Source organism: Siphateles boraxobius, unplaced genomic scaffold (genome assembly GCF_051911475.1).
Source record: "Siphateles boraxobius isolate OS27281-9 unplaced genomic scaffold, OSU_SipBor_1 66, whole genome shotgun sequence".
Lineage (NCBI taxonomy): Eukaryota > Metazoa > Chordata > Actinopteri > Cypriniformes > Leuciscidae > Siphateles > Siphateles boraxobius.
This window is the reverse complement of record NW_027509193.1, coordinates 14,886,786-14,905,447: the sequence shown is the minus strand read 5'-3', so window position 1 is coordinate 14,905,447 and position 18,662 is coordinate 14,886,786. Positions and strand designations below refer to the sequence as shown.

General features: G+C 38.1%; 1 protein-coding gene across 6 annotated transcripts in view; it reads left to right on the top strand.

The window, feature by feature from the left end:
• clec16a (C-type lectin domain containing 16A) overlaps positions 1 to 18,662 on the top strand; it is a 57,415-nt gene that overhangs the window by 15,787 nt on the left and 22,966 nt on the right. For 4 of the 6 annotated variants that reach the window (XR_013196781.1, XM_077212541.1, XM_077212545.1 and 1 more), the window contains 7 exons: positions 1,270 to 1,501; positions 6,768 to 6,891; positions 7,603 to 7,703; positions 11,861 to 11,980; positions 13,744 to 13,853; positions 15,968 to 16,012; positions 18,301 to 18,351. Coding sequence is in view for 5 of the 6 variants with exons in the window: in XM_077212541.1 (XP_077068656.1) it covers positions 1,270 to 1,501; positions 6,768 to 6,891; positions 7,603 to 7,703; positions 11,861 to 11,980; positions 13,744 to 13,853; positions 15,968 to 16,012; positions 18,301 to 18,351 (783 nt within the window). In the remaining variant the exon portion in view is untranslated. The remainder of the gene's footprint in view (positions 1 to 1,269; positions 1,502 to 6,767; positions 6,892 to 7,602; positions 7,704 to 11,860; positions 11,981 to 13,743; positions 13,854 to 15,967; positions 16,013 to 18,300; positions 18,352 to 18,662) is intronic. The other 2 variants (XM_077212542.1, XM_077212546.1) reach the window with 1 other exon arrangement.

Genomic DNA, 18,662 nt, shown 5'->3' with positions numbered 1-18,662 from the left:
GATGGGACTCTCGCATCAGTCTGATGTCACAGACCTGTTGATTTGATTCTTAAAATGATGTCACACATATCTGAGGGGATGCAACACATCAGACGACCACACTTTCAGCTTTAGTAAACTCTAGATGTTTTTTTTTATTATATTCGTCTTATCTTGACTGCAATGGCACAAAGAGTGAGGTCATCAGCTGCTTTTTATCTCTTCAGTCTTTTCTCGTAAATAGCTCAGTCTTGGTGATGTACATTGCACTTTGAATAGAATTCACTCATTAAGTCTCTGACCACAGTCAGACCACAGATGGCTGTTTTCTGCAAGTGTGGCGTCCTACTGAGCGCTCCACTTCTCAGCTGCAAGGTGCATGTTCTTCGTACCGTGTCACTGTGACCTGTTGTGGTCCTGTTTTTTTTAATTTGTTTTTTTTATTCATATGCTCCCAGACAATTTATGTTCCTCAAAGCTGCATTTTCTCAATCTTGAAGAGAACATCATCTTACATTTTGAAACAGTAGAGGTGGGTTCTTTGAATCCTTGCAGACATTCTTTGAAGAGCAGACCGAGTGGTTCAGAGTGCAATAGCGCTTCTGTGAGACCACGAGCAGGTGATTGTTCACTGTGTTTTCCTGCCGTTCTAAGAATAAACGTCTTATCTCTTGTGTGGTCGTCATGAATGAGGTTGGGGGTCCTTCGGTGTGCTGTCCAACAGCAACTGCCTAGTGCTTCATCTCACATGAGTTATTGGAGGTCCTTGGAAACATTGCTGCTGTCCATATTGCACTTACCAAATGTGTCCTAGACTGTTTGGCAGCTGTTTCCTGTCTTAGCGGGTTCTTGTTTCTGAGAAGCCAGAGACTGTTTTCCTTTCACTGCCTCTTTAAGTTCTGCAGACGTTGTAAAAGCATCTATTGCTGTTATCCAAGATGGTTAATGTGTGAATATGTTGTGCCGAGATCAAGCAGCAAAAGGTTCATTATGTAATTTTTTTTTTTTTTAATATGGAAGAAAATATTGCCTTTTTGTTTTTATATTCAAATGTTCCTAATAAAGCTTATTAATGTTTCTGTTTATTGGAAATCCTCCAAACTGTGAATTGATGTACTTGTACTTTGTCTAAATATATGGGAAAAAATATTGAAAAGAAAATAACAATAAAAAGTGTTTACACACACACACATATACTTTTTAGTTTTATTATGAAAAGAAAGCTTTTCATGAGCCTCAAATATTGGACATATTAGTCATACATCTCATCCATTTGTCTTTGCATTTTAGAGCAATGCTGGTGTTCGTCGCTTCACCAAGCCCCCAGAAAGTCTGGAGCGTTCCCTGGAAATGAGTCGTCAGCGTGGGAGGAAGAGGGCACAGAAAAGACCCAACTACAAGAACGTGGGCGAGGAAGAGGAGGAAGAACGAGGATCGGAGGAAGGGCCGGAAGAAGAGAAGGAAAAGGCTAAAGGTACAGAGGCTAGTTCAAAGGCCAGCAGGACAAGTGGGGACACGGAAGGTGAGTAGCACTAGATGAATGTCCCAGCATGACTGACTGACCCTCCATTCTTTGGATCACACCACACTTTGGCTGTGGCTCTGCTCTCAAAACTGACCTTACAGATGCACCAATATGAGTTTTCAAAAAAGTCTTGCAGTCTGCACAAATATATGGTAATACTTACTTGAATTGTGTAATTTACTTACCCTCATGTTGTTCCAAACTTGAATGACTGGCCTTCTTCCGTTGAATTCAAAAGGAGACCGTTTTATTGTGATTGAACCAAGTAGGATATGGGTTGGAGCAATAATCCTATCAACCAATCTAGTTTTAGGTTATCTTATGCCTATTGATTTGAACAATAGTAAAATCCTTTCCCGATGATTTTAGGTGAAGGTTAGGGTTTGGTCTTTGATTGTTTCATAGGAATGTTGTTCCAGGCCCAACAAAAATGACATTGTTAATCCAGAAGAACGTCCTAAAACAAGTTTTTTTTGGCTAAAACAAGTTTTGCCAGTTGCGAGAGCAATCCACCTTCTCGCATCATTTCTGTGTTTTGACACGGTCACTTTGGTCCACATTCATTCTGTGCTCTTCACCTCTCCGATTGGGCAAAACCTCACCCCCACCCTCTCCCACCTTGGGAAACATTTGTGTATCATCTTAATCTTGTCAGAATTGAGAGGGGAAAGTGAGCCAAGCCCTGTCACTTGTTGTATTCACTCCTCTGTGTGATGATTCATTCCTTTAGTCGTCCTTCCCCACGCAGCCAGCTATAACTTATGATAAAGTTCATCGAAGTAACTCAAAAATAACAGATTTAAGATTTAGGATTGTCTTTGTGAGCAACTTTTTTCTTTTTTACATCACCAGGTTTGCAAGTTCATTAGGTGTTCAGAAATGTACTTTTTTTTCCCAACCTGTGGCTTTCAAGTAACCCATGGCTACGTGTGTGTGCGCGCGTGCGTGTGCATGTGTGCGGATGTGTGTGTGTGCGGATGTGTGTGTGTGTGTGCGTGTGTGTGTGTGTGCGCGCGTGCGCGTGCGTGTGCGGATGTGTGTGTGTGTGTGTGTGTGTGTGTGTGTGTGTGTGTGTGTGTGTGTGTGCGCGCCCGCGCGTGTGTGTGAGAGATAATGAAGTTGGTCAAAACCTTTCAATATTTTCCTTTTATTTAAACAACATTTATGTAAAACTCTTTCATGTATTGCATTAAATAAAATGTGTGTGTGTGTGTATGTGTATATATATATATATATATATATATATATATATATATATATATATATATACACATACATACATACATACACACACACACACACACACACACACACACACACACACACACACAAGTGGAGTGTGTGTGTATAAAACACAAATCATAATTTAGGCTAAAGTGTACTAGTTAGGGGTGTGGCACGGTACATTAAAAAACATCCGAACCGTTCGGTTCGCTTGTCTCGGTTCGGTGCGTGTGTGCGTCGCACGGTTCGACGCATGCGCAATGTAACCTCGTGCCCGTGACCTCAGACAGTGCGTTTACTTTTCGCGCGAAATAAGAGATGTGTGGACAATGGACATACTGTATATATGAGGCTTGTTCGACTTGAACCGGCACTGCACAGACCGATCGATGAATAACATCAAAATACCGCGAAGGCTCCGTATGCTTTTCAATCGCTCTCGCGGTACTTTGATGTCATAAACCGATCGGTCTGTGCAGCGCCGGTTCAAGTCGAACAAGCCTACAGTAAAAGTGGAGTATGGAGTGCTGCAGGTCTCGTCACGTAACTATAGAAATGGCAAGTGGGAGATATAAGGAAGGCTAACCGGAGTTGGAGGATGCGCCAGCGTCGTATAAGTCCAGTGTGTGGGAACATTATTGATTTCATGTTACCCATGATATTTAAATATACACAGTGACACCAAGTTTAGATAAGGTCTCCAGTCATATGTTTCCAAATACTGCACTTTAATTTCAAGTGAAAAAAATTTATCCTCACTCTCAGGGAATAGAAGCATTATTGATACTGTTTTTGTGTTGAGGTTGAACTTATGTTTCACTTTATGGTTATGCCTTTGCTATTGTTATAGCCTCATTATAGGCAATTATGTGTAACATATTTTGACTTATTTAAAAGATAGTGTTTTAAGGGTTTCTCTCTTTTTCTTTTAAAAGATAAACATTTTGTAAGAGCTACACTGACGTTGACAGTTTGATAAATGCAAGTTAATTTTAATCTTTGTGTGCTAAAAATGCACATAAGTCCCTGTAAAGATAGCAATACAGATTCTCCTTTTTTGCCAAATAAACAAAAGCATTTAATCAATGTCTTCTCTGTTGCTGTATAGAAATGTCACCTAGCTTTCCTCAGAGATGGTCTCAATAATGTGCTTAAAGTCAAGTCAAATTCAGTTTGTGCATGATTACATGATATAAATTTTTTTAATACTGTCTCCTGAATTGTGGATAATTAAGCTATAGCCTATATCATATGCTGAAGTACATTTCGGGAGTGTTAAAGATTAAAAGTAAAAATAACAACAAGAACCGTACAGAACCGAAAACCGTGACCCTAAAACCGTGATACGAACCGAACCGTGGGTTTTGTGAACCGTGCCACCCCTAGTACGAGTATAGTGCTCTTAGCTGCATTAACACAATATCCCTTACCAGAATGAGCATCAAGTGTGCACCCTCCAGGAGCTCTGGGTACTTCATTCCCGCTCTGGGTACTTTTTTTTATTTATTTGACAAATTTTAACAACTTTCGAAATGTGCCTCAAATGATATAAAGGTGCATATTTTCATTTAAATTACACAAAAAGAGGAAACCATTGAAAAGCTAGCCAGCCCAGCTGCACATCAGCCTGAAGAGAGCTGGAGAAAGATGCCTAACAGTACACACATGTGAATTAAGTTGCTAGTTGCAATTGTTCAATAATTTTTGTTAATTTATGATACAGCATGTTATTAGCTTGTTCCAATAATTGATGTTCATTTAGGTACACTGTTTGAAAAAATATGTAGAAAAATGGAAATGGTACTGGTAATTTCCAGCCAGGACATTATCCGTTAAGTTGTAACACTGTAAACCAAAAAACACAAAATGCTATGCGTAATTTAAAATACAGGTTTAAAACCTTTGAAAAATCAATATGGATAATTCCATCATATTAACACAGTACACGCTGCCCTATTTTTACAGACCTTTTTAAGAGTGTAGCACAAGCCTGCCGCACAAGCCCTGAAAAGTGAAGCCAAAGCGTCTCGATCGCCCCCCGGTTACTGGTCCTAGTATAGCTCATAAACCCCGCCTCCCCATGTTATTCAGTGAGACGTGAGACCAACTAAACAATTAAATTACACTTCACATATCTTTTTTCCAAAGATAGTTTCAGTCATTTACTCTAGTTTTCATAACGCTGATGTAATTTCAAGTTTTTGTTTTTAAAATAAGTTTGTTTTAGTTAGTTATCTGATGCTATAAAAACGGCGCTGTGGCGTACATGATTGACAGCTGTGATTGACAGGTTCTCAGAGCAAAGTAGTCACTGAAGCAACAACTGACTTTTTTTCGGGATCTTTGGAGGACTGAGGAGATTGAAGCTTTAAATTTAATATCTAAATTTCTATAATTAATTATTTCACACCGACATAATTGTTTGTTCTGCAGCAGAGGCGCGTGCTTACGATTGATTCATCAAAGTGAGGGCGGGACCAGAGTGGGACGTTGATTTCGCGGCTTTACTTCCTGCTCACTACTGCGCATGTCTGGTCCCGAAATCGCAACTGCGCAGACTCAAGTCCCAAGATGTCAGCGCCATATCGGGACAATGGCGGCTTCACTTCTCGCCAATGGAAGAGAGCGAAGGGGCGTCGTCTATCTTTTTTTACAGTCTATGGTGTAGCACACAAACTACCAATACACTGCTATACCAGTTAATAAGAAAATACATAACATGTGATTGTTCAAAAATGTATAACTCTTCAATAATGTAACAAATCCACTGTAGGCGAGTTGTGAAGAACCCAAACGCAGTTTATTGACAAAACACAGAAACTTAACACCTAAACGTAAACTTGAGAATTAAACTTGAACATGGCTTGGCAATAAACATGAACTTGAACTTGAGCAAGACTAAGACTACCAAACAGCAGTTACACGAACAAAGCTAGGCAAGATACAATGGAAACATGAGGGCTATTTATACAACAAGACTTATGACTAAAAAGAAACACCTGTGAACAATAAAGACAATCAACCAATCATAACATGACACAAGACAAGGGAAGCACAATACATGATCACATGTGGGTAAGGAAGTCACATGACAAGAAACCTGGAAATATGACTGAGAATTTCAAAATAAAAGACATGAAACATAAACGTGAACCAAACGTGAAAAAAACTTATTATCTTTATTAAACTTATAAAAGACAAAAGTATCACTGGAATACTAGATTCTAAACAACAACAAAAAAGCCACAATTTATCAAGAACTTGAAGTAGATAGGAGGGAGAAACATCTCAGATAATACTTATACCCCTTATACTTGTGAGCAGCACTCACAAGTATAAGGGGCTTTCCTTGCCATTAATGCTTGGATAACACGCCTACGTCTCCTTCGATTTAAAATAATGGCTAGTGCAGTGGCAGGGATTTACATTAACCTACCAACACCCATTGCTATTATTTTTGGATTGACTTATCTCGAGGAAAAAAGTTTTAGTCACATAACATCGGCTAATATAAACACCGTCATTTCGGAATAGTTTTCATTATCGACATTTAGAAAATATCGCAAAAGTTTTGCGCAAATCTAATTCTGGAAATAGGTCAGGTCATTCAGGAAGAAAATCATTCTAAGCGGATAGCAGGTGAACAGGGAGTAATTTTTAAGTGGGAGCAGGTGGGAGCGGAATATAACCTAGCGGGAGCGGGACGAAAAAAACAGTCCTGCTCAGACCTCTACTTCATACATAAATACATGCATACTGTTAATAATCACAGCGATCATTACATATAGCTATAAATAACATTGCCTTGTGACTTGGGCTGTTAGATTTAGTTTTGGAAGTTATTAAATACCATCAAGTGGTTTCCCTTTTTGAACAAAATGTCTGCAAACATGAAATAATTTCAAGGGAAATCCGTTAGTGTAACTTTAGACAGCTCAGATCAGTTTGGTGCGGGGATCTTCCATGGCTGACATCTCACATGTACAATGCCAAAATCCAGCTGTGCTGTTATACTCTGTGTTGTGTTTGTGTTTTGCAGAAATTGAGATGGTGGTGATGGAAAAATGTAGGGTCTCTGATGTGTCCACGTTGACAGAACAAAACATTACAGACGAGGAGAAGAGTGCTGCTGCGGCCGCACGATCCGAAGGCCAGAAGAGCAGGTACACAACCAACCAAAACCTTTTTAGGCTTGGAAAACAACTTTACCATTTTAAGAGCATCCCCAAAATTTCTTCAGATTAAGCAAACCTCTAGTGACAATCTTCATTTTTCATTAAGGGTCAGTGGATCTGTGCTGCTCTAAAATTTAACTGAAGAGAAACCTGAGAAGCAACAAATTCAGTCTATCCATTAAAACTGCACTGTAGTCCAACATAGTACTTTATCAGTGTCTGCAGTGTTAGCGGGTATTAACATTGAACTGATGACCCTGCAATTGGCTTATGCTCAGTTCCATTGAAGTACAGAAAAGCTCCCCTTTTTAGCGTGCTCCAAGAAAAAAGAGCCCAGGACATGTTCAGACTGCTCACAAGTCTTTCAAAAGCAATATTCTTAGGAAAACTCTGCATGGACATGATTTGGTACTTAAAAAGAAGAGTTTACACCTCTGAAGACGATTTTTAGTTAGAGGGGAGGTAACTAGCATTTATATATGAGTGCTCCTCAAAGCCATACTAATTTTGACATGATTTATAGACGATAGCTTGCCTAGTTAAATTCTTTTTACATTTGCAAAACTCAAACAATACAATACAGTCTTTATAAACTGTGTGTGCATTGTGTATTTTACACATAGTTCTGTTGTGCTAACTTCTGCATGATTTCAAGTAGAATCAATGAAAGAATAGCTGTTATCTTGGTTGTTGTTCTAGGCCCTTCCTGGACATGTTCTATAATGCACTGGACTGTGACACAGAGGATTACCAGGCTCTGTTTGTGCTTTGTCTTCTGTATGCCGTGTCTCACAGTAAAGGTATATGATCTGTCTCTTCAGCAATAACAGTCTCAAGGGGGTGGCACACCGGACGAGAAGTGCTGCGCAGTGCCACGTCTTTAAAATTCGAACATGTTATTCTCTGAGTGTACACACACCGGCGGCGCCATTCGGCCTCTGTCCTCGGTGTCCAGGACCTTGTTCAAAATCCTGCCGCGCCATTTACATAGTTTTATATTAAATTTACATTATATTTGTCTCAAATCGTCATTAATGTATATACTGACTTCACCCTGTGCTGCAGTATACATTTAGTTTTACATCCATTTACAGAAATCAGCTGCGTGGATGAAAATTTCTGATGTTATCGGATTTTCAGGAGAGATTCTCAATTCATTCAGTTAAAGGACGCTCTGAAAGTGTTCAGACTGCAGACTCAGCAACGATTGTATTTAATTGTAAAGTACAATCATACCAGGCTGCGCTTCTCGTCCGGAGTTCGACCCCCTTTAAGCAAAGCATGCAAATAAATTGATAATTATGGGAAGAGATGTAAAAGAGACTATATAAATTTTTTTTTAAGAAATCACTTTTATTCTGCAAGAACACATTAAAGACATTTATAATGTTATAATTCTGTTTTGGATGTTGGTAGGGGTGGGCTATATGACCAACTTCTTATTTCACAATATGAGAAATGTTATCAAAATATAGTTGTTTTGTGTCATTGTATCTCAATTCTGTTATTAAATATAACACTTTTTTTTTACAAACAATAGAACTAATACAATATAACACAAATATGAAATTAAACAAATTAAGTTTTTAAGGTACAATAGGTTTATTTAACATTTAATTAGAATTAGTACAGAAATGTAATAATCAAATGTAAAAATATACATATATTGCATTGTCTTCACTGCATGAATTAAATATAAATGTATTCATATTAAAGCTAAAAAAAAGTTATTCAGTCAAGAGTAAGTTATTTTTTCTTTTGTTAATAACAATAATATAAATAACAATCTCACTCAGTGAGGCAGGCAGCTGCTAGCTGGAGCCTCTATGATTACCATGAAAATACTAATGCAGAACGCTGCAGGTTGTGCAGTAAATATATTTGTTCAAAATAAATGAAAAAATATGTAGAGAGCCAGTGTATAGTCGTAACCACTCACTGAGGAGGGGTGTGGTCACAAGGTCTTTCAACCTTCCAATGACGGCTCACCCCTCTCCCATTACACAAGACCGCACATGATGTGCAAAAGAAGGGATTTCAAGGTTATAGAATCTAGCAAAGACCAACCCATTTCTAGGCAAATGTCCTGTAATGGACATATCTAAGACCAAGCCCAAGACGCAGCCAAACCCCTACTGGAGTGGGCATGAACCCTATACAGCAGTCCGCCCTCTGGGTAGCATAAGCCAGACGGGATAGCCTCTACTATCCAGTGCGAAAGCGTCTGCTTTGCACCTGATAGCCTTTCTTAGCTCCCCAAAGCAGATGAACAGTTGCTCTGAAAGGTAAAATGACCTCACAATCCACATAAGCATGCAGCACATGAACAGGGTACAGCGAATGCTTTCAGGTCTTTCTTCAAAGATCATGCCGGGAGAATCAAACACTTGAAGTGTTGTAACCTGAGCTCTGAGGGGCATTGAGAGCACTTAAATAACTACATCTAGACGTAAGCCTCATCATACAGTTTTTTTTATTTTATAAAACTGACAATATTGCTTAGCACAAGTTAGTCATGTTGAGGGACCAGAGTATATTAGCCTTCTTGTGCCATTCAAAAACTTATTTCCTGGACATTCAGCCAGGCTATTGTGAATATGATGGCAACATGAGTACTCTTGCATGATGGACAAGGTGATGGACATAAGCAAATGCCCATTAAAAGTAGACGTATTTCAGGTCCACTGACATAATCCAGTCCTTTGGTCAGAGCCCGGACCGTAGCCTACTATGCTTTCGTATAAAGTGACTGAGGCCAAAGCACTTCATGCCTAAAACAAGGCAACTCGCCGCTTGAAGGCAGGAAGCGAGGAAGAGCAGGAGGAGGAAGAGCTTTTATTCTGAAGCGCTTTGTGTATACATATAGATATATGTCTATATATGTATAGATGCGTAAATATATCTTGACCTAAAGCTACCGGGCCTAGTTGAACACCGTGGGTGAATGACAGCAAAGCGGCGGCACTGCTTATATCACAGTAATGCAGAGAAAAACGGGGACTGTGCCAGTGCCTTTATACTTTAAGTGAATTAGTATCAATATAAAGCCCAAATCGCAATAGTGCGGCCACTACGTTGGGATCGTAAACAAAGCAGCACATGCTTTACTTGACTTCTTTGCTCGCTACTATTATTTTGCTCGCTACTATTATTCTCGTGCACTAAACTGAACAGCCAATCAGAGTTCTCTCTCACCGAAAGCCCGATTCTACATGCTGAATCGGCCTAAAAAAACTCAACGCCATTCGACTAGTGCCACCAATCCGGAACACTCCGAAAAAGTCGGTCAACGCTCGAAAACCGCCTGACATTACCCAATGGTCCCTGGCTTAACCTGCCGCTTCCAGATGGGGGAACGTATCGAAATTAGAGAAAACAATTCTGATACAGAAGCACCCTCTGCGTTCTGTCTTCCAGCTTTGTCACACCGCACAGTGTATCGCTCGGAAGCGGGGGGCTGCATAAATCGCATGAATGAGTGAGTGACTGGAACTTCTCTGTTCTCTGTCTGGCTTTATATTGATACTAATTCACTGATCCCTGCTCTGAGTCAAGGAACGGCTTATAACTTGGGTTGCGGGTCAGAGGCGTTCGTCGACATTGCATCATCTTCCCTGAATCCGAAGGAGATCCGGTCCGAAGAGGTCCCACGCTTCAGGGGAAGGGCAACAGCTTTCCTCCGAATATGAAATTGGGTGTTGTGGAAGACGATGAGCACACGGGTGCTGGGCTGGTGTCAGCTGATCGAGCTGTCTCCCGCCCCCCAGCTCAACGTCGATGGGAATGGGAGCAGTGAAAACTGCGTTAATCCGATCCCTCCATTGCTGCCTTGGCATGGGCACTGCCGAGGGCCCGTATTTATCAAGCCTCTGAGAATTACTCACAACAGTGCTAAGAATTGATTTAAGAGTAAAAAAAATTCTTGGCTCAAAAATGTGCTTAAAAGTTAGTTATCAAGCATCTAAGTCGTAATTTAGGTGAAGTGTAGGACTAAATCTTAAGTGTCATTTTTAGAGATGATTCACGACACGATACCGTTTGATTAACTGCTTGTTGTCAAACATTTCAAAACCATTCTTCCTCTCCTGAAAGATTTGCGCATGTCTCTGTCTCCTCTGTGCCACCACAAGCCCCTACTGGCAACTACTAACCACTTGAGAGACCTCTCGTGCTTTCCTACATAACTGGGAGAGTAAGAGTGATTCTTAGGTTTAAGAAATTTGATAACTTGCTTTTGAAAGTTTGAAAGTATGAGCAAATTTCATGAATTCTCAGCACTTCAGACTAAAATGGCACTTTGCTGATAAATACGGGCCCAGGACGTGAGTCTGGTAGTTCAATGGCTCCTCCGCATCAGCGATGTCATATAAGATGTCTTAGCGACAGCATCTTCGCTGGATCGCAGAAGGGGATAATTTCTTTCTGCGTCGTCCGCTCGGCAAGAATATCCGCTGAAACAACAAGCTTGAGTGATGGAGAACGATTCAAAGTCAATAGCGCTCAGCACAGGCTTGTATAGCGATGGGCCTTCCCCCGCTTGAATATTGAGGGTCTAATAGCGTGATTCAGTCAGGCTTCTGCATTTTCAAAGAGGGAATTTTCCCAAAGCTTAAGCTGTCGACGCAATGTCGAGAGACTAAACTAGAAAGGGATTACTTCTGTGCTTCTGCATTTAATCACTCTGAAGTGTTGATAGTACTAAATATTTACATGGCGCGATACACAATATTGCAAAGATAATAACAATAGGCATTTTATACCATGGTAACCATATATTTGGTAATAACCTTAGATGTTGGTAATAATGAGAAATGTTTCTTGAACTCCAAATTAGTATATTAAAATTATTTTTGTAGGATCATGTTAAAATAATGTAAATATATCCATGTATACATTCATCAACATCATGCTTCAACATTCTGATCTTTGGATCTTTTTTGTTTCTGTGTCCATGCAGGTATAAACCCAGAGCTCTTAGAGAGGATCCAGCTACCTGTGCCAAATCAAGACAGGAGATCTTACAGTCAGGTGCTGGTGGAGAGAGTTATCCGAATCATGAACCAGGCTGCTCAGCCAGGTACGTGGTGAGAGACACGCACAAATACACACAATCACATACTCCACGTCTCACCAGCATGTTCTCACTTCACTGTACTTTATTTAACTGACTCCAAATATTATCCTTCACTTGCTTGAACATGCTCATAATATATTACACTCTGCAGATTCCATCGTTGTGCCTGAACTTGACTGTGCAGATCAAAGCATTCACTGTTTATTCATTGTTGACCTTTACTGATATTCCAATCCAGTGATATGTACGAACAGCTTAAGCAAAACTTCTTCTGTGTGTCTTTAGTAAATATCAGCTGTGGTTTTAATGCGTCAAACTTGTTTGTTGTCCAAACTAAAGTGGTTAAAGACTACATGAAATCAAAATGGACTTTCTTTTTTGAGACTGTATCTGGTATTAATGTACGTGTTTCAACAAGTTATTAGAGGCAGTCACTTTTTCTAATAAACTGTAATTACTTTCTCTGCTTTTGAAAAAGTGTTAATTTTAGTATTATTTATATACTATTATGGTATTTATCAATATTTTGATTTAGCTTTTATTTAAATATTTTATTTTTGTTTTTAATTTTATTTTAATGTATGTATTTAACTTGAATTTTTCAGTTTTAGTTACAAGTCATTTTTAGTAACTTTTACATTGTAGTTACTTTTTTATTTTAGTTAGTTCCCAAAGCATCATTTCTAATTTTTAGTTCAAGGTTACATTTAAATCTAAAAAAAAAAAAAAATTATTTCATTTCAGATGTATTTCAATGAATGGATTTTTAAAAATAATTTTAATAATAACAATACTGCTCCGAAATGAATTGTCTGATGATATATGGAAAATAATATTAACTAATTAATTTTTTCAAGAAAAATTTCGTATAACAATGCAGAGTTCATTCCAGACCATGTCAGGATATAATCCCTTCAATTTTACCACTTTATGAGCACATTTTACACCGCACTGTTTACAGAAATCTCCAGTTTATTCCAATGGGATGTTCTGAAAAGCTTTAGCAACCATCAGTGTGAGCAAGAGGGCCAGAGCTTAGTGAAGTATCACTTGGTATTTGAATGCCCTTTCACCTGATACACATTTCTTTAGCTCCATACACTTGACCACAACCTTGAGTAACACAAACTGCAACCAATTTCTTCTAAATGTTGATCACTTTCACCTTTGTGAAGAGGAATTGTAGCTAGTTTCTCCTTTCAGGGGTTCCTGTAAGTGTTGTGACATTTGAATGTTGTCTTGCTTCACATTCACATTAAATTTGCTTGCATGATGCTAAATTGAGTTTTCTGAAAGCCCATCATTGGTACTCTGCAATACTTAGGACTAAATCGTAGAACTGATTGAGTCCACAATATATGCATGGTGAGCTATTGTCCTCATATTGTATGATTCATGCTCTTTGAGCTTTTGACATTTCCATCTAGTGTCCATTGTGACACTAGCATGACAATAAGCTAAACTTTAGATTTTCTCTTTCATTTGCAGTGCGTTTGTTTGCCAACGTGGTTGTTTGGCTGTTGCTGTGGTTACACACATCACATCTGAGCTATTCTAATGCCCCACTCTTCATTTTTTAAGACACGTTTGCTAGACTTTCTCCTCTGGAGATGGTCAGAAGTTATTTGCGTAATATGAAATCCCACATGTTTGGTCTGCTGTGGTAATGCCACTTTGATTTAGTTGTAAATCTAAAACAGTTGCTCCTAATGGGTTTTGTTTTGCTTTATCACAACTGTGTGTGCGTGTGCATGTGTGTGTTTCAGATGGGAAGGTGCGTCTTGCCACCCTGGAGTTAAGCTGTCTGCTTTTAAAACAGTCTGTGCTGTCTGGCTCTCAATGCATTATAAAGGACATCCATTTGGCCTGTTTGGAGGTAGGCGTCTTAACACAGATCATCTCTTACTTTTATGGTAATGATTAAAGAATCTCATTTATTATCAGTGTAAAAGAATATGAATAATTAATTTTGTATCAATTCATATATTTATATTAATTTACTCCTATAAATGCTAGTGATAATTTCAGTCTACTTATTTATTTAGCTGTAGAAAAAAGATGCATAGTATAAAAATCTACCATGGCATGTAAAAGTTTTTGTATATAGTTGGTAGCTCACCCTGTAGCCCAAGACTGGTTGCCCTTAAGCTAAGCAGGGCTGAGCCTGGTTAGTACCTGGATGGGAGACCTCCTGAGAAAACCAGGTTGCTGCTGGAAGAGGTGTTAGTGAGGTCAGCAGGGGGCGCTCACCCTGTGGTCTGTGTGGGTCCTAACACCCCAGTATGGGGATACTATACTGTCAAAGAGCACTGTCCTTCCGATGAGATGTTAAACCGAGGTCCTGACTCTCTGTGGTCATTAAAAATCCTAGGATGTCCTTCGTAAAAAGAGTAGGGGTTTAACCCCGGCATCCTGGCCAAATTTGCCCAGTGGCCTCTGTCCATCATGGCCTCCTAATCATCCCCATATATATATATGATTATTGATTATTGATTATATATATGATACATGATTATTATTGTCCTTGTGTTAAAAAAAAAAAAAAAATATATATATATATATATATATATATACTGATTGGCTTCATCACTGTCTCCTCTCCACCAGTAAGCTGGTGTGTGGTGGGCGTTCTGGCGCAATATGGCAGCCATCACATCATCCAGAAAATGTGGCGCGTTACTATAAATAAAGCTGTTTTTTTCATCAGACCAACTAGATCTCTCTGCCGAGAGACAAATCCTTTTTTTACTGTTCTTCCTTGGTTAGTGGGCAGTAGAGATGCACGTATGGGCTATCCATTCACACCAACGTTTTTTGACCAATTTTTAAAGCCGCACCCGCCTGCCATCCGCTGATTGTTTTAACGGTGTGTGTCAACACACACAGTATAATCATCAGAGATGCACGTGATTACGTTCGGAAATAGACAAGCTTTGTTTCCAAATGCCCCAAGCAAAGATATCCTGTAAATTTTACAACTTTTATAAACCCAGCCAGTATAATCACAATGAACACATCCAAAATTAAATATTTAACATATATATATAACAACTGCCTTGAGAGTTTAAAAATATGCAGATTGTGCCGGAGTTTATGCTGGATTTCGTGCATAAATAATTTTGTTTACAAATTACACGTTTTGGAGTTTTTATATATCTTAAATAGGCTATTTTATTTTGGATGTGTTCATTGTGATTATATTGGCTGGTTTTATAAAAGTTTATAAAATTGACAATATATTTGCTTGGTGGATTTAGAAACAAGGATTGTCTATTTCTAAACGTAATCGCGTGCATCTCTGATGATTATTATTGTCCTTGTGTTAAAAAAAAAACAAGGTGTGACTTGTGTCCCACAACAACATTAAAATAGTTCAGATTTGTGTACATCGTTTCTGTTAATAATGTATCGTATTAAGTGTCAATTTCATTATGATATTCAGATTTATCATAAATAATTGAACATGCACATGTATTTTAAGTTCCTTTAAAGAGGGGTGGAGATGGGGTCACATTTGAGCATTTAAAACTTTACTTGAAAGTAACGAAATAGTTACTTTCTGAAGTAACTAGTTACTTTTATAATTTGTTACTGAGTAACTAATTTAGTTACTTTTTGGAAGAAGTATCTAGTAACTGTAACTAATTACTTTTTAAAAGTAACTTGCCCAACACTGATCTTTCACAATAATTGAAAAAGGTATATTGAAAATTCATAGTCAAATGAAAAATGAAAAAGTCATGCTACCTCATCACCCTCTGCAAACAAAATTATTCAAGACGGATTACAACATATTTCTAATTTATTGGTTGTTTCTTAACACATACTTAGCACACTTAGGATTTTCCCAGTATTTTTTTTTTGTACATTGTGTAACAGTTTCTTTCATTCTTATTTTGATAGCAGACAGAGCAGGAACTAGGATAATTTACTTGTTTATATTGTGTAACTCAATCATACCATTGCTATGATGATGTTTTCTTTTTTTAGGGTGCCAGAGAAGAGAGTCTTCACCTTCTGAGGCGATTTTATAAGGCAAGATGCTCTTATATTTTATTTCAGATCTAATAAAAGTCACTTACTTACTGGAACACAGATAGGCAACAAACCTTCATGCTAATTCTCATAATTATCTCTTAGTCACCCCACTCGCTGTTGATTTTCTTTCAAAGTCTGAGGAATAATTAAGCTCAGACAGCTCATCCTAAAGACTTTGCTGTTTTGATATTTAGGAAAATCCCAACAGCTTCCTGTTAAAACGTGTCAGTTCTCTTGGTGGCTTATTCATATTGAGTCATTTCTGTGAAAGTGAGCTACTATTAAACAGAATAGAGTACTTGGATTCCTGCAAGATTACAAAGTACACTAGTAAGTTCAGCTTTTGTTTTGGCCACTCTGCCATTTGTCTCAACAGTGATAGATTTGTTTTCCAACTAATTCCTCATTCTGCAGCACTTTTCCCCCCCACCTTTTTATTTTCCCCGAAGTCATTTTCACTCGTGAAATTTGAGTGGTATGGCGTGATACGGTTTTACATTCATGGGAGCAGCAGACAGTTTTGCTTTCACAATTTAAAGAAAGATCTCTTTCAGAATGCAGTATGCAGACTGCAAATTCCAACCGTCATCATCCAAAATGTGTTATATGAGTGAGGACTATAAATAATCACAGTACTGTATGTTCTGTTCTGGGAGTATGGATAGTCCCGGGAGTGGCTTTGTTTTTTGGTATCTCATCTGTGTTTCTAGCGTGTGCTCATAATGGATCAGTTTGTTCCAGCTCTTCCAAGAAACGTGCCAGACATGTACAGTAGCAGTCAGGAGTTGGGACACACCTGCATTTTCTTTATCATTTCTATTGTCCACACACTACAGCATAATAGTGAGGTCAAAACTATAAAATAACAGAAGTGAAAGCATGAAAATTATGCAGTGGCCATAAATGATTTGTACTGTATATATAAAAGAGTCTGACTGTTCTAATTTAACTACTCGTGCTCATTATCTTCTTAAGTCTATCTGTATTTCCTGTAGTCCCTGCCCTACCGTTTTCATGGAACTGAGCATTCACACTGATTCATGTTTACAATAGATCTCTTGATAGTACCAGGTCAGATGGTAAAACAAGTCGAATAATAACATTCAATCATTCATTTTCTTTTAATGAATTTTATATTGTCATCCTAGAATAAGAAAACCTTGTTTATGCAAGTAAAAAAGTTCAAGGATGAGGGTAAATGTTACTTAAGAGTTTCTTTTGTATTTTAGCTTGCAAGTAATGTTTATATTTCCCATTCCATGAGTGGGATTTATTTATTTATATTTCTTAATATACACTACTGTTCAAATGTTTGGGGTTAGCAAGATTTTTGTGATTTTTTTGCATTAAGTCTCCTATATGCTCACCAAGGCTGTATTTATTTGAACATGATTACAGTAAAAACAATAATATTGTAAAATATCATTATCATTTTCTATTGCAGTATATTTTAAAGGGGCTAAAAGTAGAATTCAGAAACCCTTGTTATTAGCGATACTGGTGGCCGTTAAGTGAACTACAGCCAGCAACTTATTGCTCTTGCTCACACTTGCGCACACGTAATGAGTCATGTCCTGATATACTCGCAGCAAAGTTAATTCTTTCCTTAGAAGTAAAAAGTTAGAAATACCTTTGCAATGATATACTGTTAACGAACATTCAGGCGCCATCCACACTGCTGAGAGCGATGTTTAGATGAATAATATGTGCTGTGCGCTTTCCTCAATAACAACAACAACAACAAAAATGACAGTGGTGAGAAAACAGCTGTTAAGAAAGCATCTGATCATAGTGATGTCGATATGTTTGCACAAGCTCTGCAATTCACTGGCATCATGTTGTCCAATGAGGTCATTAAAATTACTCTGTTATGACAGTTTGAATATAAATTATGTTTGAGACTTTAGATTATATAGATCTGGCTATGTGGGACTACAGTTTAAATGAATCCCTTTTCTTTGCATGACACATTTACATTACAGTACAGAGTAGCTCTTTTGGCATTATTCTGAATACTGTATAAGCATTTAATCTCTCTGAAGCCTCTCTTAACGGTCAGATCCTTTGGATTTCTTCACATAAAAAACAGTTTACAAGCCTTCATAGGCAACCTAGGAAGTCAGGTAAGGTCTTGTTTTTTAAGTTTGTTACAAGCTTATTACACAAATTTCACAAGTATAAATTTATTTAGAAATAAAATTACTGACCCCAATCATTTGAAAGGTAGTATTGATTTGGCAATTCTATTATGGCAATTTTTCCGATTAATGTTCCTCTTTCTGCAGGGGGAGGAGATCTTCCTGGACATGTTTGAGGATGAGTACAGGAGCATGATGGTAAGCAGCCTTACTAAACGCATAAACTTTTTCTTATTTGCAACTTCACTCTTACTGTCTGTCATAACCTGATGATACAGCAACACATCCTGCTTCTGATCTGAAAGGAAACCTTTATCTATTTGGCATTTACTGCATAAGGTGTGGCTACTAAATCCTAGGTTATACTGCTTCCTCTTACAAAACAATTCTTTCCTGTTTCCGTTAAGAAAATTTGTTTAAAAAAGAATTAGCTAACCTAAAATGACACTACTCATTATTTCCTTCCATGGGACACAAAAGAATAATAATAATAAAATGACGTTAGTTGC